The sequence below is a fragment of the Corythoichthys intestinalis genome, chromosome 15 (assembly GCF_030265065.1).
Source record: "Corythoichthys intestinalis isolate RoL2023-P3 chromosome 15, ASM3026506v1, whole genome shotgun sequence".
In the NCBI taxonomy this organism is placed as follows: domain Eukaryota; kingdom Metazoa; phylum Chordata; class Actinopteri; order Syngnathiformes; family Syngnathidae; genus Corythoichthys; species Corythoichthys intestinalis.
In genome coordinates, this window is record NC_080409.1 from 32844234 (window position 1) to 32871928 (window position 27695).

At 37.7% G+C, this 27695-nt stretch overlaps 1 protein-coding gene across 5 annotated transcripts in view; it reads right to left on the reverse strand.

Moving 5' to 3' along the window:
- actn1 (actinin, alpha 1) overlaps positions 1-27695 on the reverse strand; it is a 104762-nt gene that overhangs the window by 52607 nt on the left and 24460 nt on the right. For all 5 annotated transcript variants that reach the window (XM_057860353.1, XM_057860356.1, XM_057860355.1 and 2 more), the window contains exons 2-3: positions 5573-5687; positions 3988-4107 (exon numbers count right to left, since the gene is read on the reverse strand). In XM_057860353.1, the coding sequence (XP_057716336.1) occupies positions 3988-4107; positions 5573-5687 (235 nt within the window). The remainder of the gene's footprint in view (positions 1-3987; positions 4108-5572; positions 5688-27695) is intronic.

The window sequence follows — 27695 nt, forward strand, 5'->3', positions numbered from 1 at the left end:
TGTGCATGGCTGTCACCCCAGGAGGAAGCCTCTTCTAAAGACGGTACACAAGAAAGCCCGCAAACAGTTTGCTGAAGACATGTCAACAAAGCACATGGATTACTGGAACAATGTCCTATGGTTTGATGAGACGGGCGGGCTTTCTTGTGTACCGTCTTCAGAAGAGGCTTCCTCCTGGGGCCATGCACACCAATTTGATGTAGGGTGCAGCGTATGGTCTGAGCATGAACAGGCTGACCCCCCACCTCTTCAATCTCTGCAGCAATGCTGACAGCACTCCTGAAATGAGTCACATGACATTTTGGAGGGAAAATGACGAGCAGTACTCAATTTGGACATTTAGGGATGTACGTAGTTTCTAAGAGGTGTACTCACTTTTGTTGCAAGGGGTTTAGATATTAATGGCCATATTTTGAGGTGTTTTGAGGGGGAAATCAATTAACTCTATTTGTTCTGCCTTTGGCAATGTGTGTTAGATTCTATTATTGACGTTCTTGTATTGAGATGCATGCCTTTTAGTTTGTGGTGCTTTCACGCCCAAGTGGGAGCGCACTCGCTCTTGTTTACGCGAAGAAGAGCGCTTGCACGCGAGTAAGAGTGCTCACACGCCAGAAGAGGACGGACGGCTACGAAGCGTCTAGCAAGTGGGCGAGTTAGAGAGAGAGAAAGATACAGCCGCGAACCTACGTTCATTGTTGGTGCTTGTAAAATACCTCTACAGAAGCAACGCCTGTAGGTATAAGTTTTTCTGTTGTTGTTGTGTATTTTCCACTCGCGATCGGACACTTAGAGCCTGTTATGTAGTTGTTTGAAGGATGCTAATGCTAGCGAACGCATGCTAACCATTTGTGTTATTGTGGTATTAGAAGTTAATTATCATTTATTTACATTGATGCGGACATGTTTGTTATTGGGGACGAAGTTGATTTGTATTATTTCAATTTTTTTAGTTTCACTCTTCAAGTGATGGTGTTATAAAGACTGCCAAATAAAGTCAACAAATTACACGGACGTCAGCATCGTCATTTAAGAGTTTAGACCGAGCCGTAGCGTCCTAGTGAGGACAGTACACTATTATATAAGCTGCACACAGACTACTTTTCACTGTGTCAAAGTGTCATTTTGTCAGTGTTGTCCCATGAAAAGATATACTTAAACATCTGTAGAAATGCAAGGTGTGTACTCACTTTTGTGATACACTGTAATGACCGCACAGTAACTTTGGCATATTAGTGCTTACAACACTGAAACTGAGAAAACACATCAACAACCACTTAGTGGCTGCTAATAGCTACTCTAGAATTTGAGTTGTCAAAATAACAATGGGGAACAATTTGATCTGTTGAGTTAGATTTTTAAGCTAATTGTAGTAATTAACACGACAATTAACCTGCTGATTCCAAAACTGCAAGCAACACAGAGATCCCTTGTTACCAGCGGACAATGGGGACTACAACCCGCCGTGATAAGTGAAACTGCAAAGTAGCGCACCCCCCACCATTTTTTTGTTGTTATGTGAATTCACTGTATTTATTGAGATTTAAAATTGGAAAGAGATACATATAGGAGTTTTTTTTTCACATTTTTCCCCAAAGTATAATAAAAAAAAATAAAAAAAACTTTTATGTATATATATTTTAATAAATGTTTTTTAAGCACTTCAAATGTAATTTTAAACATGTTACTGTCCCACCGAATAATTTTTAAACAAAAATAAAGTAGAAAAATGCTTGTCTTTATTAAATGCGTCATTGAGTGAGTCCACTCAAACCCGCTCAAGCTGCTCACATACACACAATGAGTTGCCACAGCAACTGTTTAACAAGCTAAACGATGATTGACGTATGCGGCGCTTTGACGTTTCTGCTTCCAAGCGTCTCTACCAAGATAAAACCTTAATGTCTGTCAATCATCGTTAAATTTAATGAGCAACTCCAGTGTACTGCCAGACCAAGAAAAGCAACAGGAGGGAGAGGGAGACTATTACATGATCGGATCAGGACAGCTCATCCGTATTCATTTATTTACTTTTAATTGGGAAAAAAAATCCGCGATGGACTGAGGGTATGAAGTTTTAAGGGCGAAGTAGCGAGGGATCACTGTAGTCCTTATATGGGACTATAAAGTCATAATTTTACAAGATCAGTTGCAAATTACAATAAAAAAGTCTTTGTAAAACTATGAGATAAAATTCACAATATTATGAGGAAAAAAGGCATACGATTTGATATGACGAGATTAAAGTTGAAATATTACGAGAAAAAAGTTGTAATGTTGCGGAAACTTTATATGATAGTCCGAGTTTAATGTTGTAATACTATGAGAAAAAAAAAGACAAAATGCCACAAGTCATAATATTATGTATCTTGACGTAATATGTATGGATACAGTCCTGCTAATTTTGCTAAGTGAGCTGCTACGTACTTTAGGTAGTGCTGAAACACCTCCATTAATATTGACAATATAGAAAGCGTCGCGTGATGCTGTGTTTTAGATTTGGCTTTACAAATGAATAAATTCTTGATCTTCTGTCACATTTACATCATACTGTCATCAACATACACTAAGTATATATTAGGGATGTCCCGATCCGATCACGTGTTTGGGAATCGGGCCGATCGCGCCATTTTTCGTAGGATCGGAATCGGGTGAAAAGGATCGGGTTTTTAATTTAAAAAATATATTTATGTTTTTCTGCTTCATGCTCGTACAGCGCCACAGCCTCTCACCCTCACTCCTGCTAGGCAGTGCGGCCAAACTGTCCAGCTTGCGTTTGGTACCCAAAGTTAACGATGATCGACAGGTTAGTAACTTTGATCTTGCCAGAGAAGCTTGTTAGCTCTACGATCAAAAGCACAAATGTGGCAATCATCGTTAAAGTTGCATAGGTTGCTGTGGCAACTCATTGTGTAAGTAAGAAGCTGTTCTCAGCAGCGTGAGCATCAAAGCGTCAGTGGATTTGAGTGTACTCACTCAATGAAGCATTTAATAAACACAAGCATTTTTCTAGGTTATTCTTGTTTAAAAATAATTCACATTATGAAGGTGGACGGTAGGACAGTAAAGTGTTTGGAACTTTTGTTAAAAAAAAAAAAAAATCTGTATTGGATCAGGAAAATATCGGCAGATTCTCAAAATCTCGGACTCTGGTGCAAAAATAAGCTATCGGGACACCTCTAGTATTTATACCATTACTTTGTCCTACTAATTTTCTTATTCATTTTAATGAAGACGGCCCACAGCTATTGAAAGTATATAATAGCTAATTTAGCTACACTAGCCGATCTACATCCATACGTATTTTGTAATGTAATATAACAACATCATTCTCGTAAGATTACGACTTTTTTCTCAGAATATTATGATGTTTTTCTCATAAAACTTTGAAATTTGGCCAAATTAGGGGTCTCACAACGGAACTTGAAGCCACTCGAGTGTTTTCTGCCTGCTTTGTTTTGCTCTAATACCCAGTCGTAGGCAAGTAAGGATTTCTGGTCTTTAAAAAAAACATTACAAATAAAAAGTACAAATGCAGGACTATTAAAGATGTTAAAATAAATGATGATAAAATATTCCCTTTCCCAAAAAACTGTCAGATATGTACCCCACTTTGAGGGACAGACTTCTGCCTCCCAGGGAGAATGAATTGGACGTCTAGCACCGCCAATGGCACTGAAAGATGAGCATTCACAGCCAGTCCTCCTAGTTTAAATGAATTAACTCTATAACGGTTTAAATTTAACACTCTAAAAAGAGCTATATTTATTTTACCTTAACTACTTGTACACAATTACAATTACAATAGATTTAAATATACATTTCTTTCATATTTGATTGTACGTCAATGGGAAGTTCAGTGTTTTTCACAGTTTCACAGAAAAAAACTCAGACCAGTTTTGGATCGAATTAAAAACAGCTGTCAGACATCAACTCAACAAAAATTGTGCTCTCGATTTTATAAAGCTTCTGAGGCGCGACATCACTCACCCTCAGCGCCGATGGACACCAACTTGACTCCTTTGCTGGCAATGAAGTCCAGCGCTTTGTTCACGTTGGAGATCTTATGCACTCTCATTTTGCCTCGCTCGGGTTTGGCCAAACGTTCACCTGGATGAGGAGGAAAGACATCAGTAGGTCAGCAGTAGTAACCAACTACACATACTGCATCTGAATGAATAAATAAATGAACTTGTTAGTACTGGAAATGTAGAGATTAAAGATTAGGGAAGTATTTGTATTGTAGGGTTTGACTGTTTGTATTGTTTATGAAACTAAGCGACATTATCTTTGTGGTTATCGCATACGGCATCAATACATTTGATTATCAAATTAATAGTTGAAAACAATTTTGATAATCCAGTTTGGAAACACTGTTGACATAAAAATTGACCAAATACTCGTAATGGTAAATATTCAGATTTAATGAAAGCACTGGATGCAAAAAAATAATGTATTTTTTAAAGGTTTTTCTTTTCTGTTATTATTTTGTAATTTTTAAAAAAAAAAAGAGGAAAAGAAAAATTATCTAAAAGATTTAACAATATTTATTACTTTCTATTTCAAAAATTTCAAATAACTATATACTCTATATTCTTGTCTTGATTTACTCTGATTATTTATACATAGGGGTGTGACAAATATCAAAATGGTGCTATATCTTGATTTTGTATCCCAAAAGGTTATCAACATGCTCCCGCCAAGAATCGGTATATCGTTTTGTCAATGTTTAAAAATAAAAAGGAACCAACAATTTGCTACCACAATCTTCTACCATAATAGTGTCTGTGTTAACTCTATGGTTACCATTGACTGCGAAAAACTCCTAATCCATTTAGAACGGGAGGGGCCAATGAATTCAAAAACTATTTATTTGGTTCATTCGAAACCAAAGCATTCACAGTTAGTCGTTCTGATTTTTCGGGCGTTTACAGGTCAATTTTTGTGCATTTTAGGGCATTTACAGGTCACCTCCTGTTGAATTTGACATGAGTTTGCCTATTCATTTGGGGAGATTCCCAGGTCACTTTCTGTTCTGTAATGCAAAATAAACCGGAAGTGACCCATAAATTCCCCAAAATCAACAGGAAGTGGCTGAAAATTAACAGCAAAAGGCCTGAAATGCCCACAAATTAAACTCACTGGTTCCCACTGAAAACCATATACGTCCAATCTGTTTGAAGTAGGAGGGATGGCAGGGAATGCCCGAATGTTAATTGCTGCCACGCACCCAACTCAAACAGCTTGGACGTCTACTAGCGATAAACTCATTTCAATTCACAGCAGAAGGATGAAAATATCTTGTTTTTCTGTTTATTAGTTGTGTTGCAGAATGTCCTAAAATGATTTCCTGACCAATGTATCGATAATCGTTATATCGCTATATCGTGAGGTCATCGTTATCGCGAGCTTTGTATCACAAATCGTATAGTATCGTGAGGTACCAAGAGGTTCCAACCTCTATTTGAAATAAAACAAACACAAATAATGAAAACAAAAGCAAGCACACCCTTTTAAATTTATTTTCTAAGATTTAATTATTTACTATTTTCCATATTTTAAAAAAATCACTTACCTGAGATAACCTCCAGTAGAAGCATTAGTTTCAGACCGTCCCGGAAGTCCTCCTCAATGTTCTCGATTTGCGTGCCAGCTTTCCTCAAGTGAGAGTTGCACCACGCTGTGAAAGTCTACGGAAGAAATTGAACTAATATTAATCATTTTTATATTACAGTACATGTTTGAAGCACTTTACGACTTGACCAGTGAAAGCAGAACTATAAATAACGTTTAATTACTTACTTTCCTACCTGGACAAAAGCAAGGATTTAATTGTTTAAGTAGAAACTCAGATAAAATATCATTCATCAAATGAAATGAATCTAATAGAGTATTGAGCACCTCTGGAAGCAGCAAATTGATGGCAACATTTGTTAGCTAAGATTTATGTTGCAATTTTGAATTTTTTGGCAGGCTAATGTATGTGTTTTTCTAAGAAAATCTTTTTGTATTTTTCATTTTTGTAATATTATTTTTATTCACTAATGTTTACCTCCGCCAGTAGGCGAAATCTGCGGTAGAAATTATACAGTATTTTCGGTTCTGTATGTCTGTCTGTTTTCAACGTAATCCCTTGATTTGTTCTTGAGTTATTATCAAGCTTGTGGGTTATGTTTGTAAGATGAAACGGGGAAGGTATTCAATTTTGGGACCACGAGGTCAAAGGTCACAGAGGTCCAAAAAGGAATTTCGTGATAACTTCTTAACATATAAACCTATTTATCTCAAATTTCCTGGATAGGGGATTAGATGAGAAGAGTGTCAAAGGTCAGAGATGACAGAAATAATATGGCCATTCTTTAAATTTGATTTGCGCCCTTAGATTGTTACTCAAGTACAGTAATTGTCAGACTATAAGCCGCACCTGACTAAAAACGGCACCTCATAAACTCAACACAAAATCTGACATGAACTAAAAAAGAAATGTTTTTTTAAGGAACTCTTTCAGTGCCATTGGACAATGATAGACGTCCAGTCTTTTGGCTCATGAAAAATTTAAACTCTAACTCATTCACTCCCAGCCATTTTCCGCGGAGCACGGCCCTTCGCTCCCGGCCGTTTTACTGAATTTTGACGGACTTTGCAAGGCCCACAGAAAATTCTGTTCTGTTGCTATATAAACATGGAACCCACCAAAAGAAAGTTTAGACTCTTCTTTCAGCAGAAAAACAGTTAGTTCATATCTTTTTCCATTCTTTAGAAATCAGCATTAAAAAAATAGCGTAGTTTGAGCAATTTTCCAATTTCTGATGAAAAAAAACTGAGAAATTTAGCTTTTTGTGAAAGCATACATTTCAAACATAACTTTGACTTATACACAGCTATTTTTTGCTTTAATTACATCCCAAACATCTGAATAATGTTTTCCTTTTACAAAATAAGGTAAAAAACAAGACAAATAGAGCTTTTGATAGCAAAGTTGCAATTTATTTTCACATAACTAACTGAATGATGATGTTGTTTTGGCCGCGACAGCCGGTTAAACTTTTCCCTCATTGCCGTCTGTCTCATAAAGATGATTTTTTTTGAGTCTCTGCAGGCTCTTCTCGCGAACAGCACGGACTCAAAAGGCATCATCCGCTGCACTAGTGGTCCCGGTCGTTCTGCTCGGTCGTCCAGCGCCTGGCATCCCGGACGTCCTACCGGTTGTTCTGCTTGGTCGTCCGCCGCCTGGCATCCATTCGGTCGTCTTCCGCTGGCGCCCGGCCGTGCGGCTTGGCCGTTCGTTGCCGTTGAATCGGGCTGCGGGTCTTACCAAATGCGCTACTGCCCTCCAGTGGCCAGTTTTATTGCTTTAAAATGGATTTTCAGGTTTGTGCTTTGGAGCTAAATTGAATCACGACCCAGAGAAGTCTTTTTTGAAAAAAATAAAAGAAAAAATAAAAAGAAAATACGTCTTTGGGAGACTGAAACAATTAAAAATAGACGTATTTATGCGTTTTTGGGAGCAAATGAGTTAAAAGAGTTTATAGGTAGTAGACATCGAATCCATTTGAACTGGGAGGGCGGCAGCGAAAGATTTCATTCGCTTGCAACCCTCCCACTTCAAATGGATTGGCATCAGGCAAAGTCAACGGCAGCCAATGAGTTAACATGGAAAATGCAAAAATATCCTCTATTCCTCCATGACAACAAAATTCTCAACCTGTGATAACCCAAAAACCAACTGAGTAATCAAATAACATATCCCCATACAACATTTCAGTATCAATACAATTTAATACTTTTAACATCCATAATAAAGACGTACACCTTATCGGCCTGCAAAATCTACATTCAAAGAGCACTGAACTATAAGCCGCAGGGTTCAAGGCAGAGGGAAAAAGTTGCAGCTTATAGTCCGAAAATTATGGTATGTTACTCTTATTTTCATATTTTGCATGATTTTCAAACATTCGGTATAGATCTTTTCCACCGAATACTTCAGCATGACTTCATTTTTTGTCTGTGTGATTTTTGGCCAATATATTTTTTTTTAACATAATTTATTTTTCCCTAATATTGTTTTACATTTTCATCTAATATTTTGTAGGCTAACATTGTCGGAGTACTTGCTAAAGTCTGTTCCGTTGCTTACCAAAGTTATTAAATATCTATCTATCTCTGTCACAGGGTTCATCTTTTCACCCAAAAATGGTAGTTAGCGCTATGTTGGCACTGACAACACATTTCTTCCCTTCAAAAAGCGGTTGTCGTCGGTCGATGTTTACGCGACCGCTTGGCTTTTTTAACGGCGTGTTCTGCCTGCTGAAAGGAAGTGAAGCGGAATCGAGCTCCAAAGGAACAGAGAAAAGATTATATGGTGTTTCATCTTCGAGGATAGTCACAACTGGAAATGATTTATGGTAGTGGGCACACGCCCTAAGCCTCTTCTTAGATCTTTTAATTAATTCAGTCCGTAGATATTCGCCAAAGAATTTGTGATTCTGTTGCAAAAATCACCCAAAAGTATTTTTGGGGGGCGGTCAAATATTCTGTATTGTTTCGTCGGATGTACTGCAGGGTTTATATGTTTTCAAATATATTTCTTGAACATTTTATTATACCTGTCAAGTTGTACGATTTTGGCGTAACTTGTACAAGTGAGCACTGATTTTTAAATGTGTACGCCGTACGTTCAAAATCTGTACATTTTTCCTGCATTACTTTTTTTTTTCTTTCAGATTTTGTCACCGTTTCGGCAACGAGACAATGTGCATTACAATGCGTTACTTCGTTGGTTGAATGATGTGAGAACAGCCAGAGACACTGAGAGAGAAGAGTGTTGTGACGCTGTAGCAAACGCCATGCTAGGCTAGGTGGCTCCAATTTTACCTAACTGTACAATCTACGCCTAGATATCCAATGCTTATAAAACTACATGCGAAATGACAGACGGCGGCGTTAATAAACAGCTGCCATTTTGAAGCAGTAGACTTTTCAGAAAGGCTCTGTTGTAGTGAACCTTCCTTGCGAACTTAACTTTTGATATAAAATACTCCTAAATTGGCAAAATCTTGACTTGAATCTATCTTTAAATGATGAAACACTTTTAAAACTTTAACATGTCGAAAGTAGACAGAAGGGAACTAATGCAAAAACGGTACCAATTTTAACAACTTTAATAGTTGATTCACAACATTAAACGATTTCCAAACATAGCAAAGGTTACTGTGTTGCTGTTTTTTTGTTGTTGTTTTTTTAAATTAAAAAAAAAACATGAAAGGTAACACTAGTTACTTAAGCCTATCAATAACCAAAAGGCCTCTCAAAAACTTGTAAACATAACACTGGAAAATGCAAACATTTTCTAATTGCCATTGTAAGGTTTATAACTCAGTGAAGGAAAAATACGGCCTCTAGAACAGTAAGAAAACTTTGCATACTTGCAAAACAGGAGTAGAAACAAACGCACACATCACAATCCGACACCGTGCCAAAAATATTAAAAGGCCCGATAACATATATTGTTATTGGATTTATTGTGATGACGTCATAATTCATATTATCGGACCGATAATTATTGTGCACCTCTACATTTTACAGTGTTATGTTTGCAATTTTTTGAGAAGCCTTTTGGTTATTGATAGGTTTGCTGCTAACTTCTCCTCGCAGGGCACTATTACAAATAAAGATGTCCCGAGAGATCGGGATGCCGATCGATCGGGTCCGATCACGTCATTTTCAAAGTGTTGGAATCGGCAAAAAAATATCGGACATGCCTTTTTTTTTTTTTATATATATATTGTTTAATTAAAACGTTTTCTAATTGATTTAACGTGACAGACAACATGTCTTACACTCATCCAGAGTGTTTAGTTTTGGCTTAAAATAGGGCTATCAAATTTATCGCGTTAATGGCTTCTTTTTTTTTGTTTTTTTTTAATTAATCACGTTAAAATATTTGACGCAATTAACGAATGCGCTGCACGACCCACTCACGCATTGTCGCGTTCAATCTATAATGGCGCATAATTACCTATATATAAAGCTAAAAGCCAGCGTAAAATGAGTTGAGTGAATTTTGGCAGTCTTTGGAGCCTTTTTGTAATAGGCTACAGCCTTAAAATCCCTCTCTCAATAATTAGAAACATCGTGGGAAACCAATGTGGGGAAGAAAGGTAGTAGTTGATCTTTTTATTTACACCCTATGTTATTGCCCAACGCAGAGAAGATATATCAATTGGTGCCATTACGCACAGTCATGGTTGCACTTCCCATCATGCATTTGGGCAGAACAGTTAAATGGCTACAGTATCATTTACTGAAAGCTCAACAAATACAGTAGATGGCAATATTTATTAATATTAATTAATATTTAGTCACAATATACAAAGTCACATTTATCCTTTAAGAATTACAAGTCTTTCTATCCGTGGATCCCTCTCACAGAAAGAATGTTAACAATGTAAATGCCATCTTGAGGATTTATTGTCATAATAAACAAATACAGTACTTATGTAATATGTACTGTATGTTGAATGTATATATTCGTCCGAGTTTTATTCATTTTTTTCTTAATGCATTGCCAAAATGTATATGATCGGGAAAAATTATCGGAAATGATTGGAATTGAATCGGGAGCAATAAAAAATAAATAAATAAATAAATCTGATCGGGAAATATTGGGATCGGCAGATACTCAAACTAAAACGATCCGGATCGGATCGGGAGCAAAAAAACATGATTGGAACAACCCTAATTACAAATTATCATAAACATCTTCATTTTTGACTTTGAAATGAATTTTATAAAATTTCGCTGTTTTTGTAAAGAAAAAATGGCTAATTCAGTTTTGGGCCATGTCAACGCCTTCTCTGTCAACAGTTAACTTCTCCATTCCAATAGCTCCTTATTCAACGTGACCTGGTTGCAAGCAAGGTGTCAGGTGGTGACCATGTTGTTAACAAAGAAAAATAACTTTTTTTCTCCCCAACACCAGGAGGTGCTGCAGCACCCTCAGCACCCCTCTTCCCGCGCCACTAAATTCATTATACTTGAAAAAACAAGTGAAACACTTGACTTGAAATTTCAAGTTCTGATAACTTAAAAAAAAATAAACAGTGTATAAAGGGTAAATGGTCCAAGAGCCTTCCAGTGATGCTGAATTTAAATGATCAATAGTTAACTGGTCATTGACGACTCCAAACAGCTCTGGCCTTACTTGTTGCGCAAGGCGGGAAAAGTGAAAACACAACATCTGGCTTGCTCATACATGAGCCTGCTTTCTCTATTTGGTTAGCACCTCCCAAAATTGAAGGCCTGCCAGAAAGTTAAGAGGGGTCAAAAGCACGGCGCAGCATCTGCTCCACATCCTCATGAGTCAGCGTCACAGACAACACACAGCAACTTTTTCCACCGAAGTATGACTTGGACTTTTTCAGGTCGGGAATGCAGAATACTCCTTCGTTTTTCTCTCCAATACAATAAATCATCAGGGGGGAATTTCTGCCGCACTGCTGCCAGTTGAAGTGTTGAAGCAGTTGAACAGGCCGAGGAAAGGAAGTCAGATGTTGCTGGCAGAGTACGGCGCTCAGGAAGGCGCTTTTAAACAGCGTGATTCGATTTCCCTTAAATGCCTCGCGTATCGAAACGGAACGACAAAAAATAGGCAAATAAATGACTGGACTAAAAACCATCCTAGAAAGTCATTAGAAAGGTTGATTTCAAAGCCCAAGTTCTTACAGATAAAGCTGCAGCTGCCTAATAAAACCATTTAAGCAACAAAATATTGTCCTAATAACATATTTTGCACCCAAATTGGAGTCCGAGTCATTTAATTTTAAGGATTTGCAGATACAGAGTGCTGATCCGATAACTCAGCAATGTATTAAGGGAGGGAAAAAAAAAAAAAACATATACTGTATAAGTCGCACTTGAGTAAGTAGCAGGCTCAGCCAAACTATGAAAAAACTGCGACTTATAGTACGGAAAAGACTAAATTTTTTAAACACTGTAATTACATGCACAGCACATATATTGACATATTTTCAAGACATGTCCAATAGGAAAAAAGAGAAAAAGAAAAGTCCTATCACGAATGTGGCGCACACATTCGTATCCCGACTAACTCAAGCCACATGTAGGTTCTATAAATACACACATTACAAGCACTCCATCTGGTGACAAATCTCCAGTTCGGTATAAAAACACCATCGACGTCAGGTCTGAGATTTGAAAAGCAGATTGGGCTCAACGGGGGCTCTGCAAACAAACGGCCAGAGAAGAAGTCAAGTTTGCCGCGCGGTCAGCAGCGGCGGGTATAACGGGACCGAGCGGAGGTCAGAGCGGACAAGTCGCACAAATCCTGCATGAAAGGAAGCAACTTAGCGTGGACGTCGAGTGGCTGAAACTCCACTGTGTGCATCAAAGAACTAACCAATATGGAATGCAGCATAGTATAAACTTCCGCCAAGGCTTGATGATTCGTCCAAACTATCTGATGGGTTAATCCAGTACTTCTCAAATAGTGGGGCGGGCCCCCCTTGGGGGGCGAAGAGCAATGCTTGGGGTGGCGCATGTGACCTTGGGGAACATACTTTTTTGCCTTACTAGAATAAAGTGTAATTGCACATCCACTGAGTCGGTGGCAGTGGCGCTCTCATTTTCAGCATGTATGCAGTATTTTTTAACCAAACAAGAGCACACAGCAAAAAGGACTGGAGTTATGAAAACCTAAGACGAAGAAATATGATGAAGCGTATGTAGCATTTGGCTTTGACTTTTAGTACAGTGGGAGACGAGGCAAGACCAGTCAATTTACTTTGTCTAAAAATGTTCGCAGCGGACGGAATTTTTTTTTTTTTTCCCTGCGAAAACGTGCCGAATACTGCCAACAATCGTCCCGCTTTGTCAGTATTACATCAGTAAACCAGCGAGCACTGTCAGCATCACATTAGGTGGCATACCAAATTGCTCAATGCAAAATAATCCAACACCACAGCAAAGGAGCTGATACTGCCTGCAGCAAAAATAAAAACGGTCTCTCTGTCCAATGACACTGTCGTTTTTGTTCTATTCATTTTTGTTTTTTCAGTCTAATAGTTTGGCATATTGTCCTCTCGCGTTAATGTTGCTAATCAATTTGAATTTATGATTATTTATTGATTTTTTTTTTGCCAGTGTCAAACAGTCAAAAAATGTATCTTGAGTCTATTTCTACAGTATGGATATGTTCTTTTTACACTTTTTTTCTTCTTTAATATTAAAAAGGACACAATGTTATGCAGAAGTGTACTTATAATGATAAGAATCTTATAGACAAATGATACTAAAGTATATTTACAGTGGCGGCAGAGAGTTGGGGGGGGGGGGGGGGCGCGCGGAACGTTTACTTCTTCCTAGGGGAGGCGTAACAGAAAATAATTGAGAATCACTAGGTTAATCCAACTGTTACACTAATAAAACTGTGTGAATGGAATAGAACCACCTGGGGAAGTGGGACAAAGATGACATGGCAGTGCCCTCGAGTTGTCATAGCCCAGAATAATTTCCAGCTGTGTAGTAAGGTTGCCACTAACAATTATTAGGATAGTCACTAACAGTGTTGTTAATCTTACAGTACTTTAAAAAATTGATTAATTACAGTTACAAATTACTTCTCCCAAAAAGTAATTGTGTTAGTAACTCAGTTATCTGAATGTAAGAGTAATTAGTTTAAAAACAAAACAAAAAAAAAAACAAAAAAAAAACATAGGTCACACTATGTGAAGTTTAAAAGGGTTTTGGGACAATTGGCCCTAGCCCAATTCTTTACCCTAATTTACCCTTTACCCTGAATCAACCGTTAAAAGTTGTTAAAATTGCTCCCATTATTGCATTAGTTCCCTTCTGTCTACTTTTGACATGTGTTTCATCATTTAAAGATAGATTAAAGTCAAGATTTTGCCGATTTAGGAGTATTTTAGATAAAAAGTTACTTAGGTTCGCTAGGAAGGTTCTCTACAACAGCTTTCCTAAGAAGTCTACTGCTTTAAGATGGCGGCTGTTTACTAACACATCTAGTTCCTATACTGTACATGTTACTAACGTCCCCGTGTCTGTCATTTCGCATCTAGTTCTATATACTGTATATGTGATATCTACCATATCTACCACATCAGGTGGGCGTAGTTTGTAGGCTATCGGCTACAGTCAGGTATTATCGGAGCCACCTAGCATAGCGTTTGCTCGGCGTCACAACTTTTTTGCCTCCTCCCCACTCTTGCTCTGCTCTGTCGTCTCAGTGAGTCCGTCTCCCTCAGACTTTTCTCGCGTCATTCAACCAATATAGTAACGCACGCCTTTCCATCCTCAGTAACGGTAACGACGTTAGTAACACGTTATATTGCAACGCCGTTATTAACAACACAGGTCACTAATCACAAAAATCAGCTCATTTACATATCATGTCATTTATTGTTCTATGACGCTCATTTATTTCCAGAGCAAAAGCAAATGTTGTCAAAGATCTCATTTAGATTCAAAATAAAGAGAATCTTCCGCTTTCAGTGAGAAGTGAAGAAATCAGACAATATTTAAAAGGAAAAAAAAAAAAAAAAAAAAACCTTTTACCCTAATTATCCTACTATAAGGCGCACCTGACTATAAGCTGCCACCCACCAAATCTGACAAAAAACGGCATTTGTTCATAAATAAGCAGTACTGGACTATAAGCAGCAGATGTCCTCACTGTATTATGGGATATTTACACCAAGAGATACTAACCGGTGACACTTTATTTGACAACGGCCTTATAAGACTGTCATAAGACCAAATGAACCACCACTCATTGCTTAAGAAGCTTCATTTGGCCATGACTGCTCCCTTGGGGGAGTTAGTCAACCTCTGCTGCCACCTGCTGTCAACACTGTTGTCATCCAACATGCCTCCTAGCATACATTGCGGCACTACAGATGTAAATCACAATTAAAACTCATGTTCTGTGCTAAATATTTCTTCAGTTACTCTTCCAGTTGTTTAATTATTGCTAGTTATGGTATTTGGTAACACTTTATTTGACATTGGCGCCACAAGACTGTCATTACAAAATAATAATTATGACATGACACTGTCTTGAACATTAATGACTGCTTATAACAGATTATAGGCAAATTATCTCACCTTTGAAAGGATGTAAAGATCCAAGCTGGACATAAAGGAGTTAGTGACATAATTTTCCGGATGACACTTAATGACATAAGCATTCAGTAATGCCCATGATTGTGTCATGTCATAATTATGACGGTCTTATGACAGTCTTATGACGCCGCTGACAAATAAAGTGTTACCTATTAACCCAAATAAATCAACAAATATCCACACTGGATTATAAACCACAGGTATCAAAATTAAGTAAAAAGTAGCGGCTTATAGGCCGAAGATTACGGTAATTCTTTCATTTAAAAAAAAAATCAAACAAATAAAAATAAAATAAACATGAGAATATTTACTATTAATTCATTGGCTGCTAATAATAGTAAGAGACATCACATAAACGTGAAAAGTAGTGCTGCAATGATTAATAGATTAACTTGAGTTATTCGATTAGAAAAAAAGATTTGAATTTTGTTGCTTCGAGTATTCGTTTAATTAAAGTGGCATTGTAATGGTTTGTTTTGAAATGGTTTGCATTTAGTTTTGGGTGGATACACTGCCCTCTAGTGGCAACAGTGAATATGACATAACTGATTTCACATGGTTGAATCCAGCTGTTCCCTGTTAAGACCAACATAAGCTTTTTGTTTGAGCTAATGTTTTTTTTAATTTTTTTTTTTAATTTTTAGTTTATAGGTATATTTGGCCGTTTTTTGCGGTAACATGTGTTTGAACCATTTGTCAAATGCATTGTTAAAAAAAAAAAAAAAAAAAAAAAAAAAAGTTTGCATTTTATTGCATTTAAACTAGCGGACTTTTGCTATGTAAGTTACCCAATTGCTCTTTTGTTGTACTTTGAACCTCATTTATTTATTTTTTTATACCGTTTGAGGCTCAGCTCAGGTATTTTTTAAATTTTCTAAATTCCTTATCCGATTACTCAATAATTTGAACTAACAAGTTAATTGATTAATGCGCTACTAAAATAATCGATAACTGCAGCCCTAATCAAAAGTAAACAAAAAATGCAGTTTTGTTTTTTTACTCACTCCTTGACTCAAAAAAAAAATCTTCGTCGATTAATCGTTTTAGACATTGTTGACCTATCAAAAATAATTGTTGTTTGATTTGATAGTCAGTTACTCGTCGATTAGTATATTAATGACTATTTTCTGCTAGATATGCCAACAGTTGCTGTCTCAGTTTCACCAATGAGACGTCGCAAAAGTAACCACATGACTCCATTACACCAATCAGAGGTAACAATGTTTTTTTTCCACATGCTCTTTGAACAGGTGATGTTTCAGGTGTTGTTCTGTTGTGAATTTGATGATTTTTGTGTCATCTTTCCGGCCTAATATGGTCATGTAATAGGTTATAGTACAGTAAAATGATAACAGTTCATATAAAAAAAAAAAAAAAACATTCATTCATTCATTTTCCGAGACACTTATCCTCACGAGGATCAAGGGGGTGCTGGAGCCAATCCCAGCCAACTATGGGCAGTAGGGGGGGGTTACACCCTGAATTGGTTGCCAGCCAATCGGAGAAGAAGAAAAAAAAAATCCATTATTTTTAAAAATCAGACATTGTAAGCAGTTGCTAACAATGTTACTCATTACTCGAGTATTCTTTTCAATAAATACTCTTTTACTTGTACTTAAGTACGTTTTAGGATGACTACTATTACTTTTACTTTAGTAGTATTATTTAGAAGTAACGCTACCCTTACTTGAGTAAAACTTTTCCCACTCTACCAAACTCTGACACACACATATGAATTTCTGTTTTGTTTTGTTATTTTACAGGGGAAAAACTGTAAACATTCTTTGTCATTCAAAGGCATTTGCAATCAGCTGCTTTTGACTTTGAAAGAACAATGACTGAGTTTCTTAATATTTATTGTCCAACCTCTCTTTCCACATAACATTTGGTTCGAATAAACATTTTCAGCTTGAATGTAAATCCAGGGTACCCGCGGGTTATTAAAAGTATTAAAAAAGCATTGAATTTAGTTTTCCATTATTAAAGGTATTAAAAGCATTAAATTAGCTGTCTTAAGTCTGGAATTTTTTCACCGTGGTTTTAATTTTCAAGAACATCTCAGTGCAACCTAAATTATATCCGTGACGAAGTTTTTTATTTTTTTTTATCCACAACGAAGATGAGGCGTAGAATTTTTACGATGCGCTGCACCTCATGCGTGCGCGCCGTTAGCAACATTAGCATAAACATCACAACAGCAGGCAATCGCACAGTACTGTGTGCTAACGCAAGGAACCTCTCAGATGCCTTAGTTGTTATGTTCGACGAAAGCCTCAACAAGACAACCAAGTCCAAACAGTTGGACCAGCATGTGAGGTATTGGATCGGCGACCAAGTCGCATCCAGATACTTTGGGTCGCAGTTTATGGGTCATGCAAAGGCAGTGGACCTGCTTAACATTTCAAACTAAGTTGCCAATTTCTCCAGTTAAAATGTGTTAGATGCAATAATGCATTTCTGCACGGTTTGCCTTTCGAATGAATGTGAATTTCGCAGTTTTAACTCAAGAGTTAGCCATGTTCAATGGGGTATTGGCAGGTGCACTAGCCTTAGCATAGATAAACCGGAGTCGTAGATTCACCATCACTCTCAGATACACAACAAGGTTGACACTGTCTATTATTGGAACGAGTGCGGGGTAACGTACTAACGTTGATCTGAATAACATGGCATGGTGATAGGCAAATTATAACGCAGGTGATAGTAAAACACCTCCTGGTATATTTAAATGTTTTTCTTAATTAAATAAGAGTATGGATTTTCTCTATCTGATTAAAAGAAATGTCTTCAATAGCTAACAAAGGCTTAACATGTGTTTTTTTATACTTCTTGTAATGTGATTAGAAATAAACAATTACCAAGGGAAATGGTCATGTGTAGCTTTTTTATTTTGTGGTAATTAATGGTAAACTACTGCCATTTAGTGGCTGTTTTATAAACTTTCACTGCTAATTGCAAGCACTTTACAGTTAAGGTGGCCAACTTGGCAATCACCTACCTACCACCTTGACTAGGTCCTCTTAAAAGGGAAACCTGTTGTATTGCAAATGTAATTCCTTAAGTTGCTTTACAATAATAGTGTAAAATCCATTTTATCCTGGGAGAAAAGATTCTGAAAGACCTTATATTTAAATGTGTTTTAATTGTATCTTAAATAAATGTGCATTCTTTTGTGAAACACACTTAGTAATTGAGGTTAAATTTGATGTTCAGTACTTTAATTTTTTAATATGATTCAATATTATCTAAATAATGGGTGCGAGAAAAGTATTAATTTTCAGTTGAAATGGCATTTTAAAAAGTCTTAAAAGTCTTGAATTTAGATTTATCAATCCTGGGGGGACCCTGAAATCCCTGAGTAATATAACAGCAACCATGATTTATCGATGAAAAGATCAGTTGACTCCGCACCAAAATAATCGATGATGGGTCCACTATCAAAATAATTATTTGCGGCAGACCTAGCAGAGAGCCATTAACAATTGGGCATTCGCTGACTTTCATCACCTAGGAGATAAAATGCTGCAGTTTGTTACTACGTATTATGTGTGTGTAGCCCACTTGATCTACATTGGTATTGTCGGAGAACCTCGTTGGCGCCGGATGGATGCTCAGACACGTATTTTCAGATGCCGCGCACTCTCGAGGCTCTCGAGGCTTCTGCGGTTGCTGTGGCAACCACTTTGCCATACCGCGCTGCTGCCTTGTTTTGTGTTTTGTTTTCCTGAGTGACGAGTGTTGATTTGTCATGTTACTTACACATATGCGTATAAATATGCAAACGAGTGAAGAGACAGTAAATATCAGTGCAACGTTGACAAAAGCGGCGCTTCTTTGTCCGTCCGTTGGCCCGCGCAACATGATTACACTTCACACAGAAATGCGCGTAGCGGGAGCCGCAGCCAAGGAGATGTATAAGCCTAATGGCAAGATTGTGCTGATCTGGCGCTTTAGCACTAAAAGTGTCTGCGTCAATGGATGCAGCACCTGAGAGATTGACGCACTACATCACGCTTACGAGCTGCAGGGAAACACACTTCCTACCAGTTGCCTAGGACATACACACCCACGCTGGCAGTGCATGTGTGTGTCTGTGTGTCCTCTAGTGAGCTTTGAAGGAAGAAGACAAGAGGGTGGTGAATGATGACCTCTTGGTAGCGGCTAGCCTGTTTTGGTAGTTGTCCAGACCCTCCTGTGCACCTCCCTAAAGTGGTGTTTAAACTCAAGGCCCTGGGGCCAGATGTGGCCCGCCACATTTCTTTGTAGCCGGCAGAAGTAAATCACATGTGCATCTTTACAAAATTACAGAAATATATATAGCATGTCCTCACGTTACGAATGAGTTCCATTCATGGCTGGCAACGTACCCTGACAGGTTTCATTGTTGAACTAAAAATACTTTGTATACAAAAAAAAAAAAAAAATACATTACAAAAAATAAGACGCTGTACTTACCATCAGTGTTGTTAATAACAGCGTTAAGAGTAGAACAGCGTTATTAATGGCGTGATTTTTGTCAGTAGTGAGTAATCTAATTAATTACTTTTCCAATCTTTGCAACACCTTTACAGTTACTGAGGACGAGAAGGCGTGCAATTTGGCTGAATGACAAGAGATGTCTGAGAGACACGGAGAGAGCAGAGCGGAAGACAGGAAAGGGGTTTGTGACCCCATTGCAAACGCAATGCTAGGTGGCTAGGAGCGTTAGCATAGCATTCGCGTTCTCGTTAGCATTAGCATTTAGCATGGCTAGCTTCATCGTATACGCTCGGGAAAGTTGGCATCACGGGACCTAAAGCAGGCTCTTCCTACTGTTGATGTAAAAGTGCATGCCTCTACAATCAGAAATAGACTTCACAAGTTTAACCTTCATGAGAGGTGTGCAAGGAGAAAAAACGTTGCTCTCCAAGAAGAACATGAAGGCAAGACTGAAGTTTGCCAGAGTGAATGTAGACAAAAACCAGGACGTCTGGAACAATATTCTTTGGACAGATCAATCTAAAATTGAATTACAGTATTTGGACACCAGAACAGAGGACAGGCGTAAACCCAATACAGCATTCCAAGAAAAGAACCTCATACCAACTGTGAAGCATGAAAGGGAACGTGTGGGGATGCTTTGCTACAGCAGGACCTGGCCAGTTCAACATCATAGAATCCACCATGAATCCTATCATGTATCAGAGGGTGCTTGAGGAACATGTGAGATCATCTGTGAAAAAATTAAAGCGGAAGCTAAACTGGACCTTGCGACATGACAATGACCCAAAACATACCAGTAAATCCACCAAGGACTGGTTGTAAAGGAAGAAATCGACAGTCCTGGAATGGCCGAGTCAAAGCCCAGATCTTAATCCCATCGACATGCTGTGTGGTGGGGTGACTTGAAACTGGCTGTACATGCAAGAAACCCCTCAAACATCTCACAGCTGAAGGTATTCTACGTTGAGGAGTGGGGCAAACTTCCTTCAGACTAAGCCTGTCGCAATATGCAATAATTCCATTTATCGCGCCGTAAATGAAAATGAAGGCGGTAATTTTCCCGCTGCGATTTATCACCTCACGTGCATGCGTACGTGCTTGCGTGCGCGTGCGTGCAGCAGATGTGAGACGGACGTGCTGTTAAAAGTTCGGCTTCCTTGTTATCAACAGCGCAATATGCTGTGATGAGGATTCACTCTGTTTTATTGACTTCTGGGTATGTTCCTTTTACACATTTGACCCTAGCCTTAGGCTACGTTCATACTACAGGTCTTAATGCATGAATCCGATTTTTTCGTGTTTTTTCCGACTCGAGTGAGGCATTAACTTGACGGCCTGACCGTGACAAGTCGCATAGAAGTGTACCATTTCAAATCCGATCTGGGTCACTTTCGTATGTGGTGTAAATCCGATCTGGGCCACATTTCTCCAGAATGTGGCTGGCGGTCTGAACCTTCAAGTCTACCGAATCGGAATTCATGCAGCAATGACATCAGCAAAGCGAAACCGGCAGGCAGGACGGGAGCGATGTTGTTGTTATTGTTTGTTGTCATCATCATCGGTATCATTGACAATTACAAGATAGCATTGTGATAAGATTAATTAACCCGAAGAAAGACAAGGGCTGACGGGAAAAGCCTGGGTTTATTAAAACCCGTCCTCACCCGATATAGCTGTGCATTAGCTTCAAGCTTGAACTCAGATTTTATGCACGAAGCGGGCTTGAACACGGTCATGAAAAATAAATGAAGGATAAGCCTGACAATTTTCGATTTTAATTCTATGCGCCGAATGAGTAATATTTCAGTATTGCTCACACGGCCGATACGGGGCAAATTGACACACCCACGTCATGTCATGCACACAAGTCAAGGCTTTGTGTGTACGTGTATGCGTTCTATCAATCCATATAAACTTTGAATATAGGACTAAACGGGGATTATTAATGTCTGTTATTTGTGTCCTCTTTTTGGAAATCAAAATATGATCACCCTGGAATGACATACAGCTAGCATGTGTCATTTGTTTTGATGCTTCTGCGCATGCGGTCACTTTGCTGAGCGCATCTCGGACTGCTAATTCGTGCGTATGCGTGATACTTGAACGGGCTCCATGGACAAAGGCAGTCTGAACGGGCACGCCAAAAAACCATACATGACAAAAATCGGATTTGTGCATTAAGACCTGCAATATGAACCTAGCCTTTGTGAAGCCAAATTTTTGTTACTGCTTATTTAATCTATTTTTCTCTGTTGTTGTTGAAGTGCAATTGTTTGTGTTACTACAACTTTATGCCTCTGTGCCTTAATGCTTAAGTTATTGAAGTGTGATTTTATCTTTCCTTGAGAAAGACATTTTATTTATTCAGTGTTTCTGTGCGGTATTGATATTGTTGTCTTTTACTTAAAAGAGGCATGGTCTATTGTTTTTAGTTGGGATTTCTTAAAAGTATTTTTTAATTTAAGAGTAAACATTTATTGCATTTAAATGGGTATACTTAATATTACTTAGTATTATTAATATATACTGTATTCTTACTGTGTTATTGTAAATTGGTTAAAAAAACCAAATTTGGGGAGCGCGCAATAATATCGCATATCGCAATAATTTATGAGAGAATTTATCGCCCACTAAAATTTGTTATCACGACAGGCCTACTTCAGACTAGGCCTGAACGATATTGGAAAAAACTATTGCTGCGATTTTTTGGGGGTTTGCGATAAATTGCGATATTATATTGCAATATTTAAAAAAATGTATATATATTTTTGTCAAGAAATTTTCACAAGATGACTTAAATAGCTGTTTGGAAAGACTTTAGATGGGGACCAGAACCCGCCGCGATAAGTGAAAAACCACAAAGTAGTGCACCCTCCCTTTTTTTTTTTTTTTTTTGTGTGTGTGTGTGTGTGTGTGTGTTTTTTTTTTGTGCCCAATGTATTTATTCAGATTTAGCATTGGAAAGAGATACATATAAGACATGTTTTTTTCTCTCACTTTCCCCCCCAAAGTGAGTTAAAAAATGTATATAAATAAATGTTTTTTAAGCACTTCAAATGTCATAATTATGATAAGTTTTAAACATAACTGTCCAACCAAATCATTTTTGAACAAGAATGAAGTACTGTAGCAGATAAATGCTTGGCTTTATTAAATGCTTTTGTTTATCTACTTTAGCTGTGACCGTTGAAGTGACATGTAAATTTCAAACTCCTCATGATCACTTCTGGCATTTAAATGTCTCCAACGTCCCCACAGTACACACATTCATTCCAGCGCGGCTTCCTTCGAACTGTTTAACAAGTTAAACGATGATTGACAGATGCCCGTGTGAAGTCTGCTTCCTTGGCCAGATCAAAGCCATCGTTGTGCCGCAGTGACTGAGAGGATCAAAAGGCTGGGAGAGGAAGGGTAGGAGGCTGTGCGCAGACCAGAAAGTGAGGAGTAAACTATCGCACGTGCTTGCGATGGGACTATCGCGCACACGCACATCGCGATGGCGATGTTTAAACGATATATCGTTCAGGCTAACTTCAGACTGATGTCAAAGACAAAAAGCATCTTATTGAAGGTATTTCAGCCAAAGGGGGTAACACTAACTTTTAGGTGGTAGGGTGTCCTAACTTTTTCCTCAGTTAGAATATGCATTTTTGTTTATCTATTTGGTTTAATGAGTAAAACAATGTTAATTTTTGTTGTTTACCTGCAATTAAGTCACTTTCTTTTCCAGAGACAAAGAAAAACAAGATCAGACATTGATATGTGGACTTTCTTAATAAAGAGCTGAATATTTAATGGGGTGTCCTAATTTTTTTACATGACTAGAAGTCGCACCAGTCAAAGAATACACAACAAAGAGGAAAATACCATATTTAAGTCGCGCTGAAGTTAGTGGCATTTTGGAAGGGGGGGGGGGGGTTGTTTGATCAGAAACCAAAAACAAACTATATATTAAAGTGGACAACAACAGGCTAATTAGGCATCTGTTAACATAACAAACGGTTTTCAGATAACTATTGCCCAAACAACACAACACAACAATCTCGCAGCTGTCAGAGTAAAACAAAACATAGTAGAAGTTCTCCTGAGTATACGTAAGTTGCAGGCCCAGTTAAACTTTGAAAAAAGTGCGACTTATAGTCCAGAAAATACAGTAATTTAAATTCACATCAGAAGGATGAAAAGAGCCACATGATTGGAAATCTATCATTGTCAGTGTGTTAGTGCTAGGTTTCAGACTGGACGTAAACACACCAGTGGAATTTGGGACATTGTTTGATTGCCGAGGCACCAGCTCTACACTGCGGAATTTACAGTAGACAACCAGAATTGGTCACTTGGACGTGCAGGAGGTGTAAATCCAGCTAATGATATTATCTTATCTGGGGTAAAGCAAGGATCCCCCATTCACCAGTGTAAAGCCCGGCGTTCTCGAATGTAGCGCAGTGAATACTCAAATGTAGCGCAGTGAGTACAGTAAGCGTGCTGAAAGCCTCCTTTGTGGAGAAGCAGCGTGTGGCTGAGTCAGGTGACGGTCAGCAGTCGAGAAACAAAAATGCTTGCCTGGGCACAAAGCGGCGAGCGCCAGCTGACTCATGACTACTAAAGCCACGATACTTCCCATCATTGCGAACGCGCATGTACTTTATGTACGATGCAATGTTTTGTTCATGACATAGTTAAAAGACAAACGTATCGTATTCAAAAGCTTTTCTTTTGGGATGTCACAATGAACGACGACAATATATTAAAAATCCAGTTTTTTTTTTTTGAGCCATTGTTAACGATATAATTGTTTAATTTCTCTTATGACAAGCTCTTTACCGTAAATATTCTAATTTTTCAGAACATTTTTACTGACATTTCACAGAACAATCCAGTAATTATAATCTGTTAATGAAAATACAATCTTCATTAGTGCTGCAACGATTAACTCCAGTATTCGATTAGTAAAAAATATTCGAATTAAATTTTATTGCTACGAGTATTCGTTTAATTAAAGTGGCGTTGTAATGGTTTATTTTGAAAGTGTTTGCATTTACTTTTATTGATTAGAGTGGATACACAGCCCTCTGGTCCGCCTCATTTCACATGGCTGAATCCAACTGCTCCCTGTTAAGACCAATGTAAGTTTTTGTTTGAGCTAATGTTTTTTATGCATTCATAATTTAGTTTATAGGCATATTTAGCCAGTTTTTTGTGGGAATGTGTTTCTGAACCATTTGTTAAGAGTATTGTTAAAAAAAAAGTTTGCATTTTATAGCATTTAAGCTAGTGGACTTTTATGTAAGTTAGCCAATTGTTCTTTTGTTGTACATAGATCTTTTTTTTATACTGTCTGAGGCTCATCTCAGGTATTTTAATTTTTCATGTTCCTTATCCGATTACTCGATTATTCAAACTAACTAGTTCATCGATTAATCGACTACTAAGATAATTGATAGCTGCAGCCCTAATCTTCATGATGTTGTTTATTTGGTTGTGTTTAGGGTTTAGGAGCAAGATGTCCAATCCAGTGAAAATGAACTGATGTCTAGCGCCGTCAATGGCAGTGCCGTTCTGGTAACAACCTGTTGGTTTCTTTTTTTTTTTTTTTTTTAAACAGTGACACATTTTTTAAACGACATATCGATTCTTGTTTGGAGCATACTGTTAACCTTTTGAGCAACAAAGTATCGTGATATATCATCTCTTCATTTTGTCACACACCTAAACAACTGAGAACACATACACTGCCATTGACAGCAATAGACGACAAATACTTTAAAATTGAAAATGCGAAGGCTAGTGTTGAACGTTCATGTTTTTGTGAAACAAGCGCTGCCAGTCCTTCCAGTTAAAAAGGATCGAGCGTCTATGTGCCGTCAACACAATGGAAAATGGAATAAGTGTTTAATGTGTTGCCGTGCCTGTACAATTTATCAAATGCTACATATAGATGTAACGCTCCTAGATGATTCCATTTCTACCGGCACAAAATGGTGAAAGTGAAGAAAAAAACTATTACAGTTTCATGAGTAGGTGGTCAACAGACAGTTGACACAGTTGGCACAAAAAAAGGGCCCTTAGGGGAATTCACTCCATCACACAGTCTGATCAATAATATCTGCAGCTGAATGAAATCCACACATTCAATACAGGCTTGGAAAATAACAAATGGCCTTGGGCTACGGAAGCGTTAAAACACACAGGACAGACACACAAAATGACGGCTTTGTTCTGTAAAAACGGCAACAATGTGGAAGCTACCACGGCTCAACATGGGGACAGTTTTCGCTGGTGTATGTAGACGAGCAAACTAAAGTGAATTAGGGATGTTAAAGTAATTTTAAATTAACATCAAGTGTGAAGACAAAACGGCTGCCACAAACGATTCATTTGAATCACCGGTTATTTTTGCGATTAGTCAAGTAATCAGCAAATATATAATAGATCATTTCAGATTTAAAAATTACTGTTAAATTTTTGGGGCTTAACATTTTAGCTGGAAATGTGCAATAGGATCAAAAACATTGCAGTGAGAAAAGTTAGAAATCAGAATATTTTTTAAAAATTCGTGCCATACCAGACTATCTTCTATTGCGTTAGCCGAGGTCGTTTTTTTTCCTTGTATTTTTCAGGTTTTTTTTTTGTTAAGTAAAAAATAAGCACATGATTTTAAATTTACTAAATAAGTATACAATATACTATTGACTTTTGTCTTTATGTTTAATAAAAATTTTGATTAAAAAAAAACCTGACTGAAGCAATCAAAAATAACTTTAAACTGACAGTATTTACGGTGTTTTTTTTTTGTTTTTTTTTTTTTAAGTGGCAGTAAGGTATTATTTTTTTCATAATATTTTTCATAACTTTGGATGCCATTTTACCAGGTTTGCATGACAATTTGCGTTGAAAGTGCCTAGAATGTCATTTCCAAGCTACAGGTAGTCCCCGGGTTAAGATGTACCCGACTTGCGTGATTTCGACTGCAAGCCTGCGCACACATTTGTTGCTTGTGAAGCACCCACAGAGGCAACACCTGTATATAACACCTTTTGTACTGTTTATTGTTCGTTTTAGATTGTGGTCGAATACTTGGGGCGAGTTGATGTGATTGTTTTTGATGATGTCCGGACACTAACTGATACATGCTAATCTTTTGTGTGGATTCTTATTGCTGTATCAACAGCTAGTTATAAACACAATTTTGAATTGCTGTTATTGAAGATGAAACTGATTTAATTGCAATTTTATTGTAGTTTCATTCTGGAAGTGTTGAGGTCATGAGCAGCTGAATAAAGTCAGCAAACCACACGGACGTCTGACATTGTCATTTCGTAGCTTAGCTTGCTGTCAGGCAAGGACTTAGCCCCAACATCTTGGCGAGGACAGTACAATGACGTGTGATACATGTTTTTGGATAGTTATTTTGGGCTCTTAACAGGTTAATTCTGATTTACGCATTAATTAAGGTTACGTCGCCAGCGTAGAATGGGACTCATTCGTAACCCGGGGACTACCTGTATTTTAGTTGGTCCTCTCTCCAGCATTTCTACAAAATCCTAATTCTTATTAATGTTTCTGAATTGATCCAATTTGAATTTTCAATACATACAGTTGTGGTCAAAAGTTTACATACACTTGTGAAGAACATAATGTCATGGCTCTCTTGAGTTTCCAGTTATTTCTACAACTCTGATTTTTCTCCGATAGAGTGATTGGAACAGATACTTCTTTGTCCCAAAAAACATTCATGAAGTTTGGTTCTTTTATGACTTTATTATGGGTTAACAGAAAAAGTGATCAAATCTGCTGGGTCAAAAATATACATACAGCAATACGAATTAGCAATTTCTTGTGAGTGAATATTGACTTGAACAATCATTGACTTGAACAAGTCAGGAAAGTCACTTGGAGCCATTTCAAAGCAGCTGCAGGTCCCAAGAGCAACAGTGCAAACAATTGTTAGTAAGTACAAAGTGCATGGGGCTGTTTTGTCACTGTCACGATCAGGAAGAAAACGCAAGCTATCACCTGCTGCTGAGAGAAAATTGGTCAGGAGGTGTGAAGATTCA